The sequence below is a fragment of the Bidens hawaiensis genome, unplaced genomic scaffold (assembly GCF_021521415.1).
Source record: "Bidens hawaiensis isolate Kalapana, Puna unplaced genomic scaffold, B.hawaiensis_p1.1 tig00009022_1, whole genome shotgun sequence".
NCBI classification, from domain to species: Eukaryota; Viridiplantae; Streptophyta; class Magnoliopsida; order Asterales; family Asteraceae; genus Bidens; species Bidens hawaiensis.
The window spans coordinates 199,006-219,235 of NW_027491658.1; the positions used below are offsets into that span (position 1 = coordinate 199,006).

General features: G+C 38.5%; 2 protein-coding genes across 2 annotated transcripts; one reads left to right on the forward strand and one right to left on the reverse strand.

Moving 5' to 3' along the window:
* The first annotated feature begins 5,466 nt into the window (after positions 1-5,466).
* On the forward strand, positions 5,467-6,900 carry LOC143530745 (uncharacterized). The gene has a single exon (XM_077026199.1). The coding sequence runs from the start codon at positions 5,467-5,469 to the stop codon at positions 6,799-6,801; it is 1,335 nt and encodes a 444-aa protein (XP_076882314.1). The 3' UTR covers positions 6,802-6,900.
* Positions 6,901-8,655: 1,755 nt separating this feature from the next.
* LOC143530746 (uncharacterized) lies at positions 8,656-17,574 on the reverse strand. Its single transcript, XM_077026200.1, has 6 exons — positions 17,499-17,574; positions 10,149-10,263; positions 9,994-10,083; positions 9,270-9,368; positions 9,202-9,213; positions 8,656-8,715 (listed from the first exon to the last, which is right to left on the reverse strand). Exons 1-6 carry the CDS (start codon positions 17,564-17,566, stop codon positions 8,656-8,658), a joined length of 444 nt encoding a protein of 147 aa, XP_076882315.1. The 5' UTR covers positions 17,567-17,574.
* Positions 17,575-20,230: the final 2,656 nt, after the last annotated feature.

Consider the following 20,230-nt stretch of genomic DNA (forward strand, 5'->3'; position numbering starts at 1 on the left):
TTCTGCACTCTTTGGCAAAGTGCCCGTTTTTGTTGACAGTTATAGCACCTCACCTTAGACTTGTCGAACCCTGGCCTGCCACCAACAAACTTTCTCCCCGTCTTTCTCATAAACTTCTTCACTCTCCTCACTATCATGGCCATCTGCCATTGTAAATCCATTTCCTCCAGATCATCAGCATCGATCTGGTCATAGTTTTCATCCAGCATCGCTGGATCAACCACCTTTCCTTGAATATAGTTTTCATATGAAGCAATAAACGAAGCATAGAGGCCAAACTGCTCTTCAGCAGATTTGACGCTCATTGGCATCTTTGAGTAATTATTGCTTGAGGAACTTGAAGATCCACTAATCTTGCTTGCTGTCTGTTGAGTACCACTTGATCCACCGGCTACAAAGCAAACATCCCCATTTGAGTTTACTGACACATGCCCCTCCTGTGAAGACTTGGCACACGACTCGCCCTTCGAGTAGTAGGCGGCAGAATCAGTCTTTGAACTTGAATTTGAGTTTACTTTAGCACCGTACATGCCTGGATCTTGAACCTGATCCATAGATGTCTCTTTTCTGACCATATTAAGCTCAAAAGTTCTGAGCTTGTTGACAGTGGTTTCAAGATCATAAGTAGGGAAGTCCTTGTCTTCCCTCATCAGCACAGTATACATCTCCCATTTTGGTGGGAGGGCATCGAGAAGCTTTTCCACAATCGCTTCTTCTCGGTAGGAAATGGAGTAGTTACTCAATTCAGTCATTAGATGATAATATCGAGTGATAATATCATCAAGAGATTCGTTCTTCAAGTACTTAAAGACTGAAAATTGAGTTTTGAGCAACTTTATCTTTGAAGCCCGAATACCTACATTCCCTTCAAATCTGTTCTCAAGAGCTTCCCAAAGCTCTCTAGCTGATGTATAATTTCTGAACGTATGGAGGATCTCCTGTGGAAGAGCCATTGTGATTGCAGCATGAGCCTTGCTTTCGGCTTCATACATCTTTTTCTCCTCCTCTTCCATTTTACTGTATTTCTTGATTTGGTCTCGACCCTCATACTCCATGACTGGTGGAATATATCCATCTTGGATGCATACCCACATTTTCGCATCCTGGTACTTAACGTATTGTATGAACCGATCCTTCCACGCGACAAAATCGGTTCCCTTCAGCAACCTTGGGGCCTTTGTAGCTGACCCTGCTTCAACTTCCATCTTTACAAGCTCCGAAATGTTGATCGACGACATCCTTCTTGAAGACTAAGAAACCCGAAAAATTCTGAGTAGGCGAAGTTAAAAAATTTCCTCTGAACAGTACTGTAGGCGAAGTTAAGGATAACTTCGCTTAAGTAATAACTTCGCTGGATCTTTCTTAAATTCGCGTGACTGGGCGAAGTTGAGAATAACTTCGCTTAGGGTAAGCGAACTTAGAAAGTAGGCGAACTTGAAGAAAAATTCGCTGAGTTAGGCGAACTTGAGGAGAACTTCGCTGAGTTAGGCGAAGTTGAGGAGGTAGGCGAAGTTGTAAATAACTTCGCTTCTCCTTATATCTTCGCCGAAACCCTACGTATCCTGAAGGCAACTTCGCCTGATGAACAGCAACTTCGCCTGACGAACTCAAACTTTCTGCAGATCTGAAAATCGGATTTTAACGAAGTTTTTGACGGTTTAAAGGCTTGAACACACTGGTAGGAGGCTAGAATGAGCAAAAACACCAAAAACTCGTCTCGTGAATAGTCGAAACGGGACGAATTCTACACCCGCATGAATATCCCGAACCACACAATCGAGCAAAAGCTCTGATACCAATTGTAGGTTCCCTGGACGGATCACACGAGATATCCCGATATACACAGGTGCGGAATCCCTGTGTAGATCGTTACGGACGTAGAACACAAACACACGAACACACGAATACGATACGAACAAACACACGTTATATTAATAACTCAACACGTGATATAATCACAGTTACAGACTCTCGACCTCACGTCACTTGACTCACTGATTTACACGAACTCGAACCACTTGAACTAACTTAAAACGATAAGCCGTAACCTATATAAATACACGACAACTTCGCCTCAGGCGAAGTTGTCCATAACTTCGCTTGGTTAACAAGTTCGCCTAAGCGAACTTGTCAACAACTTCGCTCGGTTAACAAGTTCGCCTAAGCGAACTTGTCAACAACTTCGCTTTAAACAAACAAATACATAAACAATATTACAGACTCGATTACAGACACTAGACATATGAACTACTGACATTTATGCACCAACAAAAACAAGAATAAAAGTCTTCTGTACCGAAAGCTAATTCCAATCAGAAGATAGAGAAATCAGATAGTCAAATATTTTGACTATTATGCCCTAAAACGGGCTAGAGAGCAATTGACCGACAAAACACCATCAATCAGTAAAACTGATTGAGGGCTTTTGTTATCTAGATAAAAATAAATGTTTTTCATGAAAACAACTTATCCTGGAACATAAATGAGAGATGGGAAAAGACGAGTCAAAGAGTCTTGAACACCAAAGTCAAACCGTAGATGAAAGAACTTGAACAATCTTTATGAAATTGATAAAGGAACATAGGGATTTCGAGATTAAGAGATTTGGATTATGTTTTCAATAATATTTAAGGGTTTTATGATGTGTTTTAATTAATTAAAACATCCTAAAATCATTTGTTAGGTAATTGCTTCTTTAAGGAAACCGAATAAGCTTATTATAACAAAATCGAACCAATTAATAGTCAAAATTCGTTTTTAATATAAGAGGTAATAATATGGACATGTTATAATATTATTTAACTTATCTTAGGGCATAAGTTTCGTGATTTGGGTCAAACATAGTCCCTATACTTTTATAAATGCAATTTTTGGCCGTTTTAAGCGATTTTAAGGGTTTTTAAGAGCAATTTGATGAGTATGAAAGTTAAGAAAATACAAATTAAGTTTAACCAAGTTAAATACTAATAAATACAAAATTTAAATAATTCGAAAGATCTGCATTACATTTCGAGTCGGGTTAAACATAAACAAATTCAAATACGAAAAACCAGAGATGCTACATGGTTTGTCCAAATATGCGGATTTAGGGTGTGTTTGGGATTCCTTATTTAAGGTGAAAAGAACTTTTTGTGATAAGTAGAAAAGTTATTGTGACTATTTGATAAGGAGTTTTTAAAAAAGTTTTTGGTTTAACTTATTTATGTAAAATGAGCAAAAAAGACATTTTTATACAAGTGAATAAGTTATTTTTAAAAAGTGTTTGGGATTGCTTATTTATACCATTTTATACTTTTTTCTTCTCTAGCATATTGAAAAAGAAATTACAAAATAGACATCATAAAATTTGTTTACATATAATTTTTTGATTAAACCATAATAATACTACATTCGAGATGTTAAAAAAACACCAAAAATACACAATAATAACAAAATAATGTCATACTACATTCCGCTTTGCGATTTCATTATTTCTTGCGCAATAGCATCTCTTATCGCTGCCATAAGCATATTATCATCAGCCGTACGATTTGTAGCCAGAACTTCTTCATGATCTTCATCAATAGGATCATCTTCTATGGCATACCGATTTGTTCTGATAGAACTCGGGCATCGGGGTAGCTGCGATTTCCATGTCAAGTTTCTCCCAAATCTTTGACATATCCCAGACCGACTTAAAGCAGAGCGGGCACGCTTATCTGCCAAAATTAGTCAACCACCAATTTATTACCTTTTATAAAATCATCTTCAATCTCTTGAAAATCTTATGAATGGTATGTCCACAGGGCATGGCTGCAACATCATCTAAGGAGTCAAACAAATACTGCAAAACCACCAAATATATGTGCCATTTTAGTGTCTTTCCAGAAGATTTATACAAGTGGGAATTAAGTAAGGTGAAGATGCAAACCTCGAAGCATACATGGCAGTCATGGTTCAACCAATTCGGCCCAACTTGTTTAGATTTGCACTAAAAAGTTACTTGTTTTGACTGCATTAGATATTAACAGTTGACGATTCTGATCAAAACAGAAAAACATGACAATTTAACTACTCATACTAGATTGCATCATAGAGAAAGAGGTTTCTTTAAATTCACCATATTATCAAAACATACCGAAGAAAGGCTATTTACAATAAAAACGCACACATTGTATCAAATTATAAGGATCTGTAGGTTGTATTAAAACATTTAGCTATATTGACAATCTACAGTAATTATTGTTACTATATTTGTGTATCTTGAATAACTGGAAGATTACATATCTAGGTCAACAAAACCAGTATCTGTATACCAGTAGTTCCCACAAGAGTATGAGGTTAATATCTTTCCGGTATTAACTCTACTTTGGTCAACACATAGGAATATCCAACTGTAAATAGCGTGAAATTAGTACCTGCAAATACATCTCCGCCACTCACGCGAGGGGGCTTGCGAATTAGGGTTGAGGTTTATTTGAGGAGAAAAGGGACAAAACTGGCGCTCATGTGAGGGGCACGCTAATGATTTTAACGACCAAACTTAACGGGATTAGTGGGGTCGGGTTTAATTTAGGCCCCGCTCCGAGAAAGCAAAAAAAAAAAAAAATTGGGCCAAAGGCGAAAAAATTTTTTTGGCCTTAATTAAAAAGGAGTATTTTGTTGGTTTAAACAATTAAATTTTTATATATGTTTACTTGGTTATAATTTGGGTTGTGTACAAATTTTTTGTATAAAAATAAGATTAAACATGTCATGAGATTTGAACCCATAACCTTTTGGTTGAGAGTAATACCTCTTTGCCACTTGACCAAGTTAATAGTCATGTAATTCAGTTTAAACATTAAATATACATATTGTGTTTAATAAAAATAAATATATTTAAAAAAAAATCGTGCCTAATGGGGTGTCGGGCCTGTGGCCATCGACCACCCCGCTACCCCTATGGCCCAGCCCTGGTTTAATTGTATGTGAAATGAAACCACAGGAACGGAAATCACATATTTGAAACTATTGTACTAAAGCTGCAAATCTGGACACTACACAAAGACAAAAACCGAAGTTTACCCTTAATAAAATAAACAAAATATATAATTTCCTAAAGTGTGAAAATGTTATTTTACTGTTTTGTAAAGTTAACCCAACAATTGAGTTTACACATTCGTTAAATAGTTTTTTTTTTTTTTTATGAAAAACCTCTAAAAATAATAATTATGAGTGTTTTTTTCTTTTAAGTCATGCAAACAATAATAATAAAATACTTTTAGTCTCATCTCCATTCCTACTTAATTGAATGAGTCCATCACCCTGCTTCTATTTATACGTGATGACTCCCCTCATTTTACCTACTGTATATAGTAACCATCACCTGCATGCAACCCAATTTCATCACCATCACCGAATCTTCATCTTCATCTTCATCTCATCTTTATATCTCTAAACCCACAAACCAACACAACAAACACTTAACCGCCAAATCCCACCACGATGAGCCACCACCAATATCAGTTCAGTCCCATGAACAACAAGAAACAATCCATCTTCATCTTCATATCCCTTGTTTTCCTCTTCCTCTTGTCCTTTAACGGCGCCTCCATCTTCTCCGTCGGCATCCCATCACTCGGCCGTCACTCCCCGTTAAAAAGAACATCAAGAAACCTCATCTCCATCACATCCATCCCACTTCTTCACGCCGTTAAAGATGAACCACCCACTTCCCACGACGTCGTTTCGGATCACCCAATCGACCCCAATTCTTACTTGCCCCATTTACGTAAATCCCACAGTTTCGAAATCGAATCAGAGAATTTAGCGGCCAACAGAAACAAGAAGCTTCTAAAGATGCTCGTTAATCTGGGTTTTTCTTCTCGCCGGAGTAATGATTTTCCGGCCAGAGTTAAAGACTTTTTCAATCACAATAATAATAATAATAATAATGATTCATCAGCTACTTCTTGTAAGGTTCGATTCTTTATGACTTGGATTTCATCGTTGAATTCATTTAACGAACGCGCCTTTCACTCGATCGAATCGATCTTTAAAACCCACCCGAACGCGTGCCTTTTAATCGCGTCGAACTCGCTCGATTCGATCAAAGGAAGACAGATACTGAAACCCTTTACGGAGAAAGGGTTCCGGGTTACCGCGGTTTCGCCTGATTTCAATTACCTGTGCAAGAAAACCATGGCGGAGACGTGGTTTTCGCGGTTGATTAGAGGGCGTGTTCGCACGGGTATGATCCCGTTAGGACAGAATATATCGAATCTCCTTCGGCTTTGTTTGTTGTATAAGTATGGAGGCGTGTACGTCGATACGGATGTGATTGTTTTAAGGAGTTTTACGAGGCTGAGGAACGCGATAGGGGCGCAATCGGTCGATGTAAGCTCGAAGAACTGGAGCCGGTTGAATAATGCGGTGATGGTGTTTGATAAAATGCATCCGTTAGTTTACAAGTTTATTGAGGAGTTTTCGTTAACATTTAATGGTAACAAGTGGGGGCATAATGGTCCTTATTTGGTTTCTAGAGTGGTTCAAAGGCTGCAAGGGAGGCCTGGTTATAACTTCACTGTGCTGCCTCCGATGGCGTTTTACCCGTTGAATTGGGACAGGGTTCGGGTGTTGTTTCGTGGGCCGAAGAATGAGACGGACGCGCGGTGGCTGAAGGTGAAGTTTGAGCAGATTAGGAACCAGAGTTATGCGCTGCATCTATGGAATAAGCAGAGTAGAGGGTTGAGTATTGAAGAGGGAAGTATTGTTAGGAAGATATTGTTGGATCATTGTGTGTTTTGCAATATTTCTACCACTGACTATGTACTTAAGTAACACTAGTGATTACTTCATTTGATTTGGTTTATTTTTTGTTGTACATGTTGTTACTCAATAAGAAGATAAAGTTTTCATGTTACTATACTTTGCTTATACTAATTGTGTACTAAAAGTTGTACAATCTTATGTTATATACAATATACTAATTACTAAGTATAATATCAGATATATGAAGAACAAGTATGTATATAGGTTGTGAAATCTGCTAAATAATATATGTACAATATATTATTTAATTAAGTGCTAGCTTTAGGAAAAGGTCACATTATAAGTGTTCATGCAGGTTTGATGATTCAACTTCTACTTATGGTTAATCCATGCGGGTGAAGTGGTAGTTAACTTAATGTCTTAACGGTTGTTAGATATACCCAGGTTGTTGAGTTTGTTATCTAAATGGTTGCTTCTTTTTTTCTTCACAAAAGATAAAATTTGTTTGGTTAGAGTAAACGTAGTGGGCGGCAAATTGAGAGAGTTTTGGGCGATAAGGGGCTTCAACACCGCCCGGGGTGATATTGGGGCGATAAGTGTGTGTTGCGGCGGGGGGCGGGGGGGATATAGATTTATTACCGGATGTATGATGAAATTAATAATAAAAGGTTAAAAAGGGGGTGACAAAGGACGACAACACCACACCACCCCTTAAATAAAAATCACCCTTATGTTGACGTGACGTCAGGGCCGTCTCCAAGAACTCGATGGCCTTTGTAGGCCTTGCACAAGCTATAAAAATGGGCCTCAAAATATATTAAAAGAAATTAAAAACTCATATAATATATAAAATATATTCAAAGAAATTAAAAACTTATGGGTCTCAAACCTCGATGGGCCTTGCACGATTTCATAGCCCGCGCATGCTCTAAGCCGGTCTTGCGTGGCGTCAAGTGTTGAAAATCCCCTTTATTTTGTAGCCTTTCACTACGCAAAGCCTAAGTAAAGAATGTTTTGCATAAATTCTATGTGAAAAATATATAACTGTAATTAGTGGTAGGAAATATTGTTTTTACCAAGTCAATGATGTGATCTACAGATGTAAACATCCACCAAGTGAACCAAGATCCCCATGATATGCAATACGTCTTTTTTATCTATACTTTGTGTTGAGTCTTATAATGTAAAGGAAAAAAAAATAAAGAAATTTGGCTGCGATATTTGTTCTCTCCTATAGGAGGGGTTTATAAGCGATAAGTAATGACGGTGTATGTGAACGTAATGTGACATTGTGACGCCCTTTGCACACACACATATTGTCGTAAGTCACTTGAAATCCACCTTCACTATTTTGGATAACAAATATGAAAATGTGCAAACCAACACACAAATTATTAAATTCCATAAATGATGAACGATACACCCCACACCCCCTCCCCTCTCATTTTCAACACACAAATCAAACGAAAAATAAAGTTTTTAGTACCCACAAATCCCTTCAACATTCACTAATTCATCTAAGTTGTGGCCTCTATGTGTAATAGACGTTCAACATTGTGGGAGAAATTCACAAACCTTTCGTAACAAATTAATCAAAGTTAATGGTAAGAAGTAACATTTTGAAGAAAAAGAAATAAGAAGTTGAAAAAGAACAAGAGGAATGACATATGCTACAAGTCAGTGTGCATAATTACATCACAGGAGATGAATATCACTTCTAAAAATAAATAAAAGGGATACTGGCATAGACAAGGAAAAAAAAAGGCAATAACTTTAATATGCTACAAATTAGGACATTACAAGTATGATTGCTGCTTAGTGAAAGAGAAATAAGGATACTAGTTGAGAGTTGAGACATAGTAAAAGAAGAAAAAAACAACCTACAAAATATGGGATTCTAAAAAAAAACATAGTAAGTGAATTCTAGTGCCCACCCATGGGCCTTGAGGCCCTTGACAAGTAAGTTGGGTGGCCCAAATTAACCTACAAAATATGAAATTTTACCAAAGGAATAAAAGCAGCATTACTTGAGTTAAAATCTAATGCAATTAAAATGATTTCCCTAGTTTGTTCTTAGCAACAATTATCTTGAACCAACCAATATTATCAAAATGCATATAACATCAGACTTGCATCTAACTTTAACAGATTAAAACTAAACCACTTTTTATCTATAAAAATAATATTATAGGTACTTTCATGAATTCAAGATCCCTACACATAAAACAAAATACAATTTTGCAAACCACCACCAAATCATCTCCTGAACAGATCTAATCCCTTTCGTAATACCTTTAACTTGTAAGGTATTATAAAAGGGATTACACTAGTCCCATATTTCATAATACCTTTTCACATTCGCATATCTCCTTTGTCTTTGTGTAGAGGTCTTCATCCCAATGAAAAACACTAGCCCCCCCCCCCCCCCCCAACAGAGCCAAATTCTACAAAATCCACAATTATATTTACTCTGAATATGATCTACACAGAAAGAAAAAAAAATAATACTAATTAAAGAAAAGATGTATAGTTCTAACCTGTGTAAATTTGATAAAAAGTTGTGTGAATGCTTTCCTCTCCATGTCATAGTTATAGAAATCATATAATATGGGAGTAGCAATCAGCTGGTGCACAATCTGAAACAAATGGTTTGTATTACTTTGAAAACATATGAATCAAATAATATTTTGAAATTGTTAGAAACTTAAAATTGTTAGAATTGTACTTGGCATTTGATATGTCAAGTTACTTTTGATTTGAGTTATATACAAGTATTAGGTTTCGGTAACGGTACTGAACAAACACGAACAGAGCATGTTCATGCACGAAATATTAAATGAACGAGGTTTTCTTGTTCGTGTTCGTTCATTTAAAATTAACATGTTCAACAGTATAGAAGAATGTCCCATGAATGTAAACAAACGAACATAACTGAACATAGATGAGCGAACATAACGGTACTAAACTAGTTAAAAGCAGGCCTAAAAAATTATTAAACCTAAACTTAGTTGTAATGGGCAAAAAAAATTTAAATGTATATAGTAACAAATCTAAACGAACAAGTTTAAACAAACGTAAACTAACAAACATAAATGAATTCAAATAAACGAACGTTCACGAACATAAATGAACGAACTAGAAGTGTTCATGTTCATCCGTTTAACCAAATGAACAATTTTTTCTTTCTTATGTTTTGTTCGTTTATAAAATGCGAACATAAACCAATTCCGTATCACCAAAATATGAAGCCGTGTAACTAACCAGGAGAAATGCACCAAATCTGTTACCAAATATGAAAATAAGGCTTCCAACAACCTTCAAGATTATAGATGCAATAACCAGAAGGTTAATCTGTATTATCAAGATTTTTGTTAAGCGGGTCCATGATAAAAAATAAAAAACACGATTTTTGTTACCTCAAAATCCAGTAGTTTGAAGCCGGTAAGTGTCGTGATATGCTTTGAAAACTTGCTGAACTTACGTTCAAGGGTTTTTGTTGCTTGTCCACCATCAAAGCCAAATTCGTTAAACCTACGCTTCATACCCATTAGTTTGTTAAAAAATACCCGATAGGATTCTGAAGAAACACTAATGGACCCCGGGCAGATTACGGATAATCTGGGGGTTAAATAGATGTTTCCCACGAGGGGTTAGATCCGGCAAAGATGGTTCTTCTGATAACCTGCAAAACAGACACCGTGAGCTCGTCACTGAGAAGGGGGGGGTGCCTCCTTGTGACCACCCTCCGGCGTGAGAATCAGACTAGATTGCTCTTGAATATAAGTGTATATTAAGAGAATGACTAGAGCAGATATCAGGTATCAGATATGAGATCAGAGATGAGATAAGATAATATACCATTCCAAGGTGTTGGAGTATTTATAGCCGAAGGTAGGTTTCCAAGAAGGTACAGCCGGCTGAATAGTGTTCCTGTTCTACCAACTGTGGGCTATGCACATGCCATGCTGGTAGTTGGTGGGTAGGCAGCGGCTGATAGTGATCAGGCCGGCTGTGTACTGTTCCTGTTCCTCCAACTGCAGGCTATGCACGTCCTCCGACAGGTTGGTGAGTAGGCAGCGGCTAATAGTGACATACAGTACAAGAGCGTGCTGCTCGTCATACCGTTGTCAGTGAGCTGTCGTATCCTTGGTCAGATCTTTTTTCCATACCTCGTCAGGTATAGTACAAAAGATCCTACAGTATCGTACGGACTGGCTCATTTGGGCGGGAGTTCTCTCGGCTTTGTGCGGGAGAGTTCCCGGCTTTGCTCATTCCTTCTTCAGGTGACATTACTGAATTATTATGAGAGTTAAGTGCCTTGTGCGTGTAGCTTTGCTGCGCAGGTATCCTTCCCTGATGGCTTGTATCCGCAGCTGCGGGAACAGGCAGAGTACTTCACCATTGGGAGGCTTTTCCTGCGGGAACAGCTTGCGTACTGCGCGTAAGGACGTCACGTCTCTGAGCATGGTGGGTCCTGCGGATCCAGTTGGTCTCGGTGCCGACGTCCCTTTAAGTTAAGTCTTGCGGGTTCAACCACGCAGACGTCCGTTAAGGAGTCTTGCGGGTTCAACTGCGCAGACGTCCCTTTTCAAGGTGAGTCTTGCGGGTCCAACTGGGCTCTGCTGGGACCTACCTCTTCAAGTCCCCCTAGTCCAATGTTCTTCTCATGAATTGTTAATATGTGAGGTGAACTTTTGGACTTAAACAAGGGGTTTTGAAAAGGTTTTTAGTTTTAAGGTTTTCCATGGGGATTCTTCCCGCAGAAGTCCTAATGTCACGTGCAGAAATTCCCGACTTTTCTGCTTGATCTTTGGGTGTGATGCGGGTAGGTCTGTAACCTCCTCGCAAGTCAGGAGCGTTGAGTTCCACTTGTGTAGATTCTCCATGAGGTTTTGGTAGTTTTGAACATAGTGATCAATTATGTTTAAACAACCAATTCCATCTTGGAGGTTCAAACAATCTAGTTCTCGACGTTCCCGCTATGCGGGGATGTTATTCCCGTTTCCGCAAGCACTGCCCAGAAGATCCTTCTTGGTTTCAATTTCCTGCGGAGTGCTAGGTATGTGAAGGGTTTTGCCTTGACACTGTACCCGCACTCGTCTTATAGTTACTTTACTTCTAAGGTATTCCTGGCTTCAATTCCCTGCGGGTGCTAAGTATGTGAAGGGTTTTGCCTTGACACTGTACTCGCACCCGTCTTATGGTTACTTGGTTGCCGAGGTATTCTTGGCTTCAATTCCCTGCAGGTGCTAAGTATGTGAAGGGTTTTGCCTTAACACTGTACTCGCACCTGTCTTATAGTTTCTTGGTTGCCAAGGTAAGGGGCATTTTCCCGCTTACTTTTGAATTTTTTTGAAATTTTGAAATTCGAAGAGCTGGTGAAAGGATAAGAACAGTCCAAACTGTTGAAACGTCGTCCGACGGTTTCTTCTGACTGTGTCAGGACGTGCAGGAAGTTATGGCGACGTAACAGTACATGGTCATTCCAGACGCTTTTTCAGGCGCGTGGGCGCGATTTTTCGGGCGCGTGGCCGCGAAATTAATGGCACGCGTCCTTTCAACAGCTGTTGCCAGCTTGCACTTTGCCACGTGTCATAGTTTCATTGCACCTGCGATTTCTCTCTCTTCCGCATTAAATTCATCGCATTAATTGCGATGAGTATATAAAGGGGGAGAGGGTCCTTTGTAATCCACACTTTCACTTCTCTCTTCATCTTCTAAACGATTTCCGGCGAATACTCACTATTCCGTCGAGCATTCTTCTGAAATCGTTTTTCTGTACATCCAAACATGTCTTCTTTTGCCGAGTAGTCTGACGTGTTCATCGAGAATCCGTCGTCCACTTCCGATAAGGATGACAAGAGTACTGCTGGCGAGTGCCAGTGTGCTCTTCCGGCCGAGCTTTTTCAGTACATCATCCGGAAGTTCATGCTCGAGTCGTTCGAGCCTGAGTTTCCGGAGCCACACCAGACGGTGTACGATGCCCCCAAGGGCAAAATAGGGGTGTATGCTGCATTCTTCGTTTATGGGAATCTCAGGTTCCCATTGACGAAGTTTGTATATCGTGTCTCGGAGAGGCACGGTGTGCATTTGACGGAGGTACACCCGATGGCGATCGCCAAGATCCGCCACTTTGAGTGGGTGTGCCTCATTCTGGGCGTGGAGCCCCATGTTGACCGGTTGATGACCTTCTATTCTTGGAGGTGCATCCAGGGGTGGAACACCTTGGTCAATCGGATCAAGGGGTTGAAGATCTGCGCTACCGAGCGCAGTCTTCGGTCGTGGAAGCGTGAGTTTTTTTATATCTCCGCTCGCGTCGTCCCCCTTGCGATGACGTTTAAGAATGGGAGAGCACTCCCAGCCCTTCACGCCCTCAACTACCAGGAGGCGGAATGGTTCGCCAAGATCTCCCGGATCCAGACTCCGGTGTACCGCTTTGCGGAGTCTGGGATGGTGATGCTTGGGATGAGCCGGGTGTGGAAGGAGGCGTCGCAGGTTCCCATCGTCCTCGAATACGGTTTGAACTCTGTCCCATACGGTATGCTCTGTCTTCTTTGTTGATATAGGTTTTTCTTCTAAATGTTTCTTTTTTTATTTCAGATGGAAACGACTTGCAGTCGCTCCTGCAGCCGTGGGAGGCTGATGGTCCCGCTAGGATGGGTACTCGTGCTCTCGATGAGAACGAGTTGCCCATCTTGGAGCAAACGAGGGATCGGTTTGTGGAGGTCTACCCGCCAGGCCACCCCATTCTGAGCGCCACGCGGCCAGGTAAGGAGTAATTCAACCCTCGACCTCTCAATGCTGAAACCTCTGCTGAAATTCCTCTAATCTTGTCATCTTCTGATGAGGAATCCGCAGATGGTCCTCCGTTGGTGCGGAAGAAGAAGGTTGCCGGCGGGAAGGGGAAGGCGAAGGTTGCCTCCACTGCCGATCCGGTGCATCGGTCTGATTCAGAGACCGAAAGCGAGGAGGTGGCGGGGAACCCTGGTGGTGATAAGACCACTGCTCCGGAGGCTGAGACGACTGTCACTTCCGAGCAGCCCAGGACGACGATGGTGAGCGGCGTGAAGAGGCCGGCTCCATCGGGTTCGTCCCCGCTTGTTCGCACCTTTAGGCTCAAGAAAACCCGTAAGTACAAATTTTCTTTACTTTTAACTTCATATATTTTCGCCATTATACTTATTATATATCTTGTCTTCGTGCAGGCGTGGATGCTACCGCATTCCAGAGTGGAGCGGGGAGGAGCACCTCCGGACCCATGACGGTAGGCTTGGTCAACCTACCTGAGGCGATGACCCAGGCGACTGCGCCTGCTTCAGTTGGTTCAGTTGCTCACCCAGTTGAGCCAACTGTTCCAACTGTGATGACCTCTCCGCCGGCTGTCAGTGCCATATTTACTGAATCTTTCACTGAGCCGGCGGTGACTATTTCGGCGGTGACTATATGGCACCAATGAAGAAACACTAATGGACCCCGGGCAGATTACGGATAATCTGGGGATTAAATAGATGTTTCCCACGAGGGGTTAGATCCGGCAAAGATGGTTCTTCTGATAACCTGCAAAACAGACACCGTGAGCTCGTTACTGAGAAGGGGGGGGGTACCTCCTTGTGACCACCCTCCGGCGTGAGAATCAGACTAGATTGCTCTTGAATATAAGTGTATATTAAGAGTATGACTAGAGCAGATATCAGGTATCAGATATGAGATCAGAGATGAGATAAGATAATATACCATTCCAAGGTGTTGGAGTATTTATAGCCGAAGGTAGGTTTCCAAGAAGGTACAGCCGGCTGAATAGTGTTCCTGTTCTACCAACTGTGGGCTATGCACATGCCATGCTGGTAGTTGGTGGGTAGGCAGCGGCTGATAGTGATCAGGCCGGCTGTGTATAGTTCCTGTTCCACCAACTGCAGGCTATGCACGTCCTCCGACAGGTTGGTGAGTAGGCAGCGGCTAATAGTGACATACAGTACAAGAGCGTGCTGCTCGTCATACCGTTGTCAGTGAGCTGTCGTATCCTTGGTCAGATCTTTTGTCCATACCTCGTCAGGTACAGTACAAAAGATCCTATAGTATCGTACGGACTGGCTCATTTGGGCGGGAGTTCTCTCGGCTTTGTGCGGGAGAGTTCCCGGCTTTGCTCATTCCTTCTTCAGGTGACATTACTGAATTATTATGAGAGTTAAGTGCCTTGTGCGTGTAGCTTTGCTGCGCAGGTATCCTTCCCTGATGGCTTGTATCCGCAGCTGCGGGAACAGGCAGAGTACTTCACCATTGGGAGGTTTTTCCTGCGGGAACAGCTTGCGTACTGCGCGTAAGGACGTCACGTCTCTGAGCATGGTGGGTCCTGCGGATCCAGTTGGTCTCGGCGCCGACGTCCCTTTAAGTTAAGTCTTGCGGGTTCAACCACGCAGACGTCCGTTAAGGAGTCTTGCGGGTTCAACTGCGCAGACGTCCCTTTTCAAGGTGAATCTTGCGGGTCCAACTGGGCTCTGCTGGGACCTACCTCTTCAGATTCCCAACTACATTTCTAGCTGTCCTAGTTTTTATATAACATTATTACCAAAAAAAAATAGAAATATAAATAAAATTAGTAACGTATACTATTTAATAAATAAAACTTTTTAAATGTCACATGTCATCACTATATTAATTCTTACAAAATTTTCCCTCCACTTTCTCATATCAAATACATTCCTATTTAAAATATTTTATTTTCAATTTTAATAATTCTATTCTAATTTAAAAGAATTAACACCATCTTAAATATGTTAACTTGTTTAATCTAAAATATATTGCATTAGTTATTAGGGTACAAAGTGTGAACAAAAATGAGAAGTGTGAGAAGCCATAAATAATACATGTGTCAAGTGGAGACAAAAAAAAGGGTATAGAGGTAATCGTACACATTTTCTCTCTACACATGCAAGACACATGTTAGTACTCCCATCATTTTAGAGTGTTTATAATTTTTTCGTATGATATTTTTTTAAAAAAATAATCATAATAAAAAGCGTTTTTTATCTTTAATATGAGTATGATTTTTGTTATATAAAATTTAAAACAAAAATCACGTCATTGTGTCTTTTCGCACACCATTGTGTCTTTTTTCGTCATTGTGTCTTTTTGCACACCATTGTGTATTTTCGCTTATCATTGTGTCTTTCCTCGCCATTGTGTCTTTTCGCTTATTATTGTGTATTTTTTCGTCATTGTGTCTTTCAACTCATCATTATGTTATTTTTAAATACTAATAACACCGTTGTGTAATAATAATATGTAAAAATAATGATAAAATAACAACATATTATCTGATACATAAAACACAATGATTAATACATGTTACACAATAACTTGAAACGTAAAACACAATGGTGAATACGTATAACACAATGACCAAAAACGTAAGACACAATAGTGAATACGTATAACACAATGACCTAAAACGTAAGACACAATGGTGAATACGTATAACACAATGACCTAAAACGTAAGACACAATGGTGAATATATATAACACAATGACTTGAAACGTGAAACACAATGGAAACAACAATTACACAATGACTTAAACGTAATATACAATGAACGCAATACTATTTTTCTCAAATTAAATGAATTTGTCATATGTCAATTCGAATAAAAGACAATGAACGCATTACACAATGACTAAAAGTTAATAACGAACAAAACGACACAATGACGTAATCTTTGTTTTAATTTTTGTCTTTAATATAGGTACCAATTGAAAAATACAATGATCAAAATCTATAATACAATTCATATGAAAACTCAACTAAAAGAAACAATGAACAACAAAAAAACACAATTAAAAAACCCATTATTTTTTTATTTTTATATAATAATATGATACTCATATTAAAGATAAAAAAACGCTTATTATTATGGTGAATTTTTTTTTCAAAAATAATGTCGTATGAAAACGTTATGGACATTTTAAAATGATGGGGAGATTGACATGTGTCTTGCATGTGAAGAGAGAAAATCAACAAAGGTGAGTTATTACCTTCATACTCTTTCCATCAATTTTTATTTATTAAATTAATCTCAACCATTCAAATATATGATCAATGAACTGGATTCCTTCTCACTCTTCTCATTTTTGTTGTCCTTTGTATTTTAACTTTACCATTAATTATCAATATTAGATTTTTATAAGTAACCATTACGAAACGAGTGAGTTTCTTTAACCGATTAAAATATCAAACGTTGTTCATGTCAAAATATTTAAGATTAGAATGAGTTTTGGAAAACGAGTTGGTTTAAAAAAGTAACCATTTATAACTAAGTTTTGATATAGAAAATAACAAAGAAATAATTATGATTTATAAATTTTCTAACAACTTTTTATTTTCAAATTGCGTAATGTGTAATTTTTTTACTGTATAATATATTTTTATATATGTGATACATTTTTTTAGTATTTCACATTATGTTATTATTTAATAAAAAAATACTTATTTTAACCGTGTGCTACACGGGTAACTAACCTAGTTATAAATATAAAAAGTAGAACTTTCTAATATCCAAGAACAAATAAAAATAAAAATGAAAAAACACGAATATTTATGGTTTTGGACCTTTTGGTAATCATGCCAGTTATATCATACGTTACATACGTATATAAAGTATACGTGTCAAACAATCTTAAGATCCAAAACTAGAAACTGAACTAAATAATGTACTTATAATATTATAACCGGTACAATGAGATCTCAAGTGCATGTATGATACACACTTACTCTTGCCAAGCGGAGAGAACAAAGAAGGAGACGAAGAGAACACGACCAAAGAACGATATGAACGACATGAACGCCATTGATGCAACTATCCGAGGTTTCTCTTTATTTCTACAAACACGGAAATAAGGTGATCTTAATGGAAAATAAAAACCTTCGTTTAAATTCTACCGAAATCTTGTTGGTCTCTATATTACAACTTTGGTCTTTTGTTTATTTCATTTATCAGATTCAGGACTTTAGGTAAGTAAATACACATTTTTGGCTCCTATATTTTTCCTATCAAAATTTGACTAGATAATATAGTAATTTTCAGCATTTTTTCGAAACGATTTTTTCTAATTGTTTCTTTTTTTAATAAGTAATAATTGTAGGAAACATGAATTGATAAAGATATTGAGAATTAAAGTATACAAAATCTTAATAAGTCATTTTAATACAATTAACTTTTATTTTTATTAGTTCTAGCATGACTTGAATTGATTACCTGATCTTTATCGAACACACGGAGGAGCCACTGCAAAAGAAAAAGAAAACAATACATTAGGGCAAACTTACACCAATTTACCCAACAACTTGAAACTCATAGATGATAAAAGTTTTACAAGAAATGTATCATGTTTGAAAATTCATGAAAGCATATCGTAGTCTGAATATGGATGGTCTATATTTATTTTGTAAAATTAAATTTAAAAAATAAATATATCTATTTATATGGAAAATATGAGCGATGACCCTGACTTACCAGGCTTCGAGTCCTGATCTCACACGGTTTTACCGGCTCCTCGCTGTCGTGCCGTTTGGTGGGTGTGGGGGTCTGGTTTTATCCGGGGAATCCCTCAATAGGCGGACGGCTATGAGCTCCGTCCGTCCGGACCAGGGCCGGCCCAAGGGTGAGGCAGGGTAGTCGACGGCCACAGACCCGACACCCCGCTAGGCCCGAATTTTTTTTTTTAAAAAAAATATATGTATTTTTATAAAAAAAAGGGTATGTATAATCAATGTTTCATCACAATTAAACAAACACTAGCTTGGTTTAGTGGCAAAGAGATATGACATCTAACCAAGAGGTTGTGGGTTCAACTCTTAGTTGAGACATTTTTAAGTTTATTTTTATACAAAAGTTTTTTATACAACTCAAATCATAACTAAGTAAGTCCACTTAAAATTAAATTGTTTACACTCAACAAAATGTTTCTTTTACTTAAGGCCCAAAAATAATTTCGCCTTTGGCCCAAGAAAATTTTCGTCTTCTCGGAGCCGGCCCTGGTCCGGACTCGTGGTCAGCTCGGGCTACCTCTAGCCAATAGGGGCCGTGTACGGAGTACCCGACGTTACTTAGTTGGTCGTTCAAAAAAAAACAAAAACAAAATATACATTTAAAGGTAAAACTCTTATTTACACATTGAATTAAATAGAAAGAAAAATGTTCTTAGCCATATTTTACTTATATTGTATGTATGTACTAAAATAATATATCCTTGTACATTTAAATACATATTCTTGCTAAAAAAAGTTTGTCTTAACTAAAATTAATTGAAAAAACCATTTAAGATCCAATACACTAAATGAATCAACTGTTCAGTTAAGTAAAAATTTTGGTAAAACAAATATAACGGAATTTTTATTAAATTTCCATCCTATTATATAGGTTTATCTCTGAGTTTATGATCATAAGAGTTTTTGTGAGTTGGAAAGTTTTCAGTCTTTAACTGTAATTTGTTAAACTTGCATGTCACTATGTAAGTTGTTAAGCTTCAATGCAAATTAATGCAGTCACTAAAAATAGGAAGTTTGGTCACCATCGTTACCGACCTAGGGATCTTTGTCAACAAGGCAATAGACTAATAGCTTGGGCCTTTCATCATGAGCATGTTTCATTCATCAATGCCCTAAAGATGACCTCTTCACCTAAAGTGTCCATTTTATTCATTTCTCATAAAAGTTTAATTAAAACAATCTAGATCTATCTATACTCTTTCAACTTTTCCGATAACCTTTGAAATTATTCACAATTTTGAGTGGTCCTTTCTGAAATGAGATACCAAACGTTTATAATGATTTTATTACTCTAGGTCTAGCTCACTGGAAACCCACCACCCCTAATATTCGAACTTGAGATCTTAAAGATATCAAGATTTAAGCATCACCCCTTATAGTTAGACCAAAAGATCAACTGCATCTATAATATCTGTTAATTTTATAAATTATTCGTTAATCTTTTTACAAGATGCATGTTATAAAATGTACATGTTAACCTTTTGTGCCTAATCTAACTATCTATATAATTGTCTACCAAAAAATCCTATGTGTTGCTCTTACGTTGCACCCCCATCTTCTAGAGCCACCATATTGCTTCATTTGTAAATGGTAATTTAGCCCGGTTTGACCCGAATGGCTACATCTCAAGTAACTTTCTTTATTATTTTTGAAACCTTAAAATCAAATACCCATCTTAGGCTGAGGGGTGTGGAGCGCGAGAGGGGGCGCGTGAGCCCTTCCGCTCGCGCCCCGGGGCGCGAGCACCACACCACCGAGGCGCGAGAGGGGCGCGAGAGGGGCGCGAGCACGCAGACCAAGGCAGGCGCAAGGGGGATCACGGCTGAAAATGGGCGTAAAGTGGCTTGGGAATGCGTGCATAGCCGTTGGGGCTTTAATAAATAGAGCCGTTAGCTCTTTAAGTTTATTAAAAAAAATTTTTTTTTCTCTATATAAACCAATATCAACCCAATATC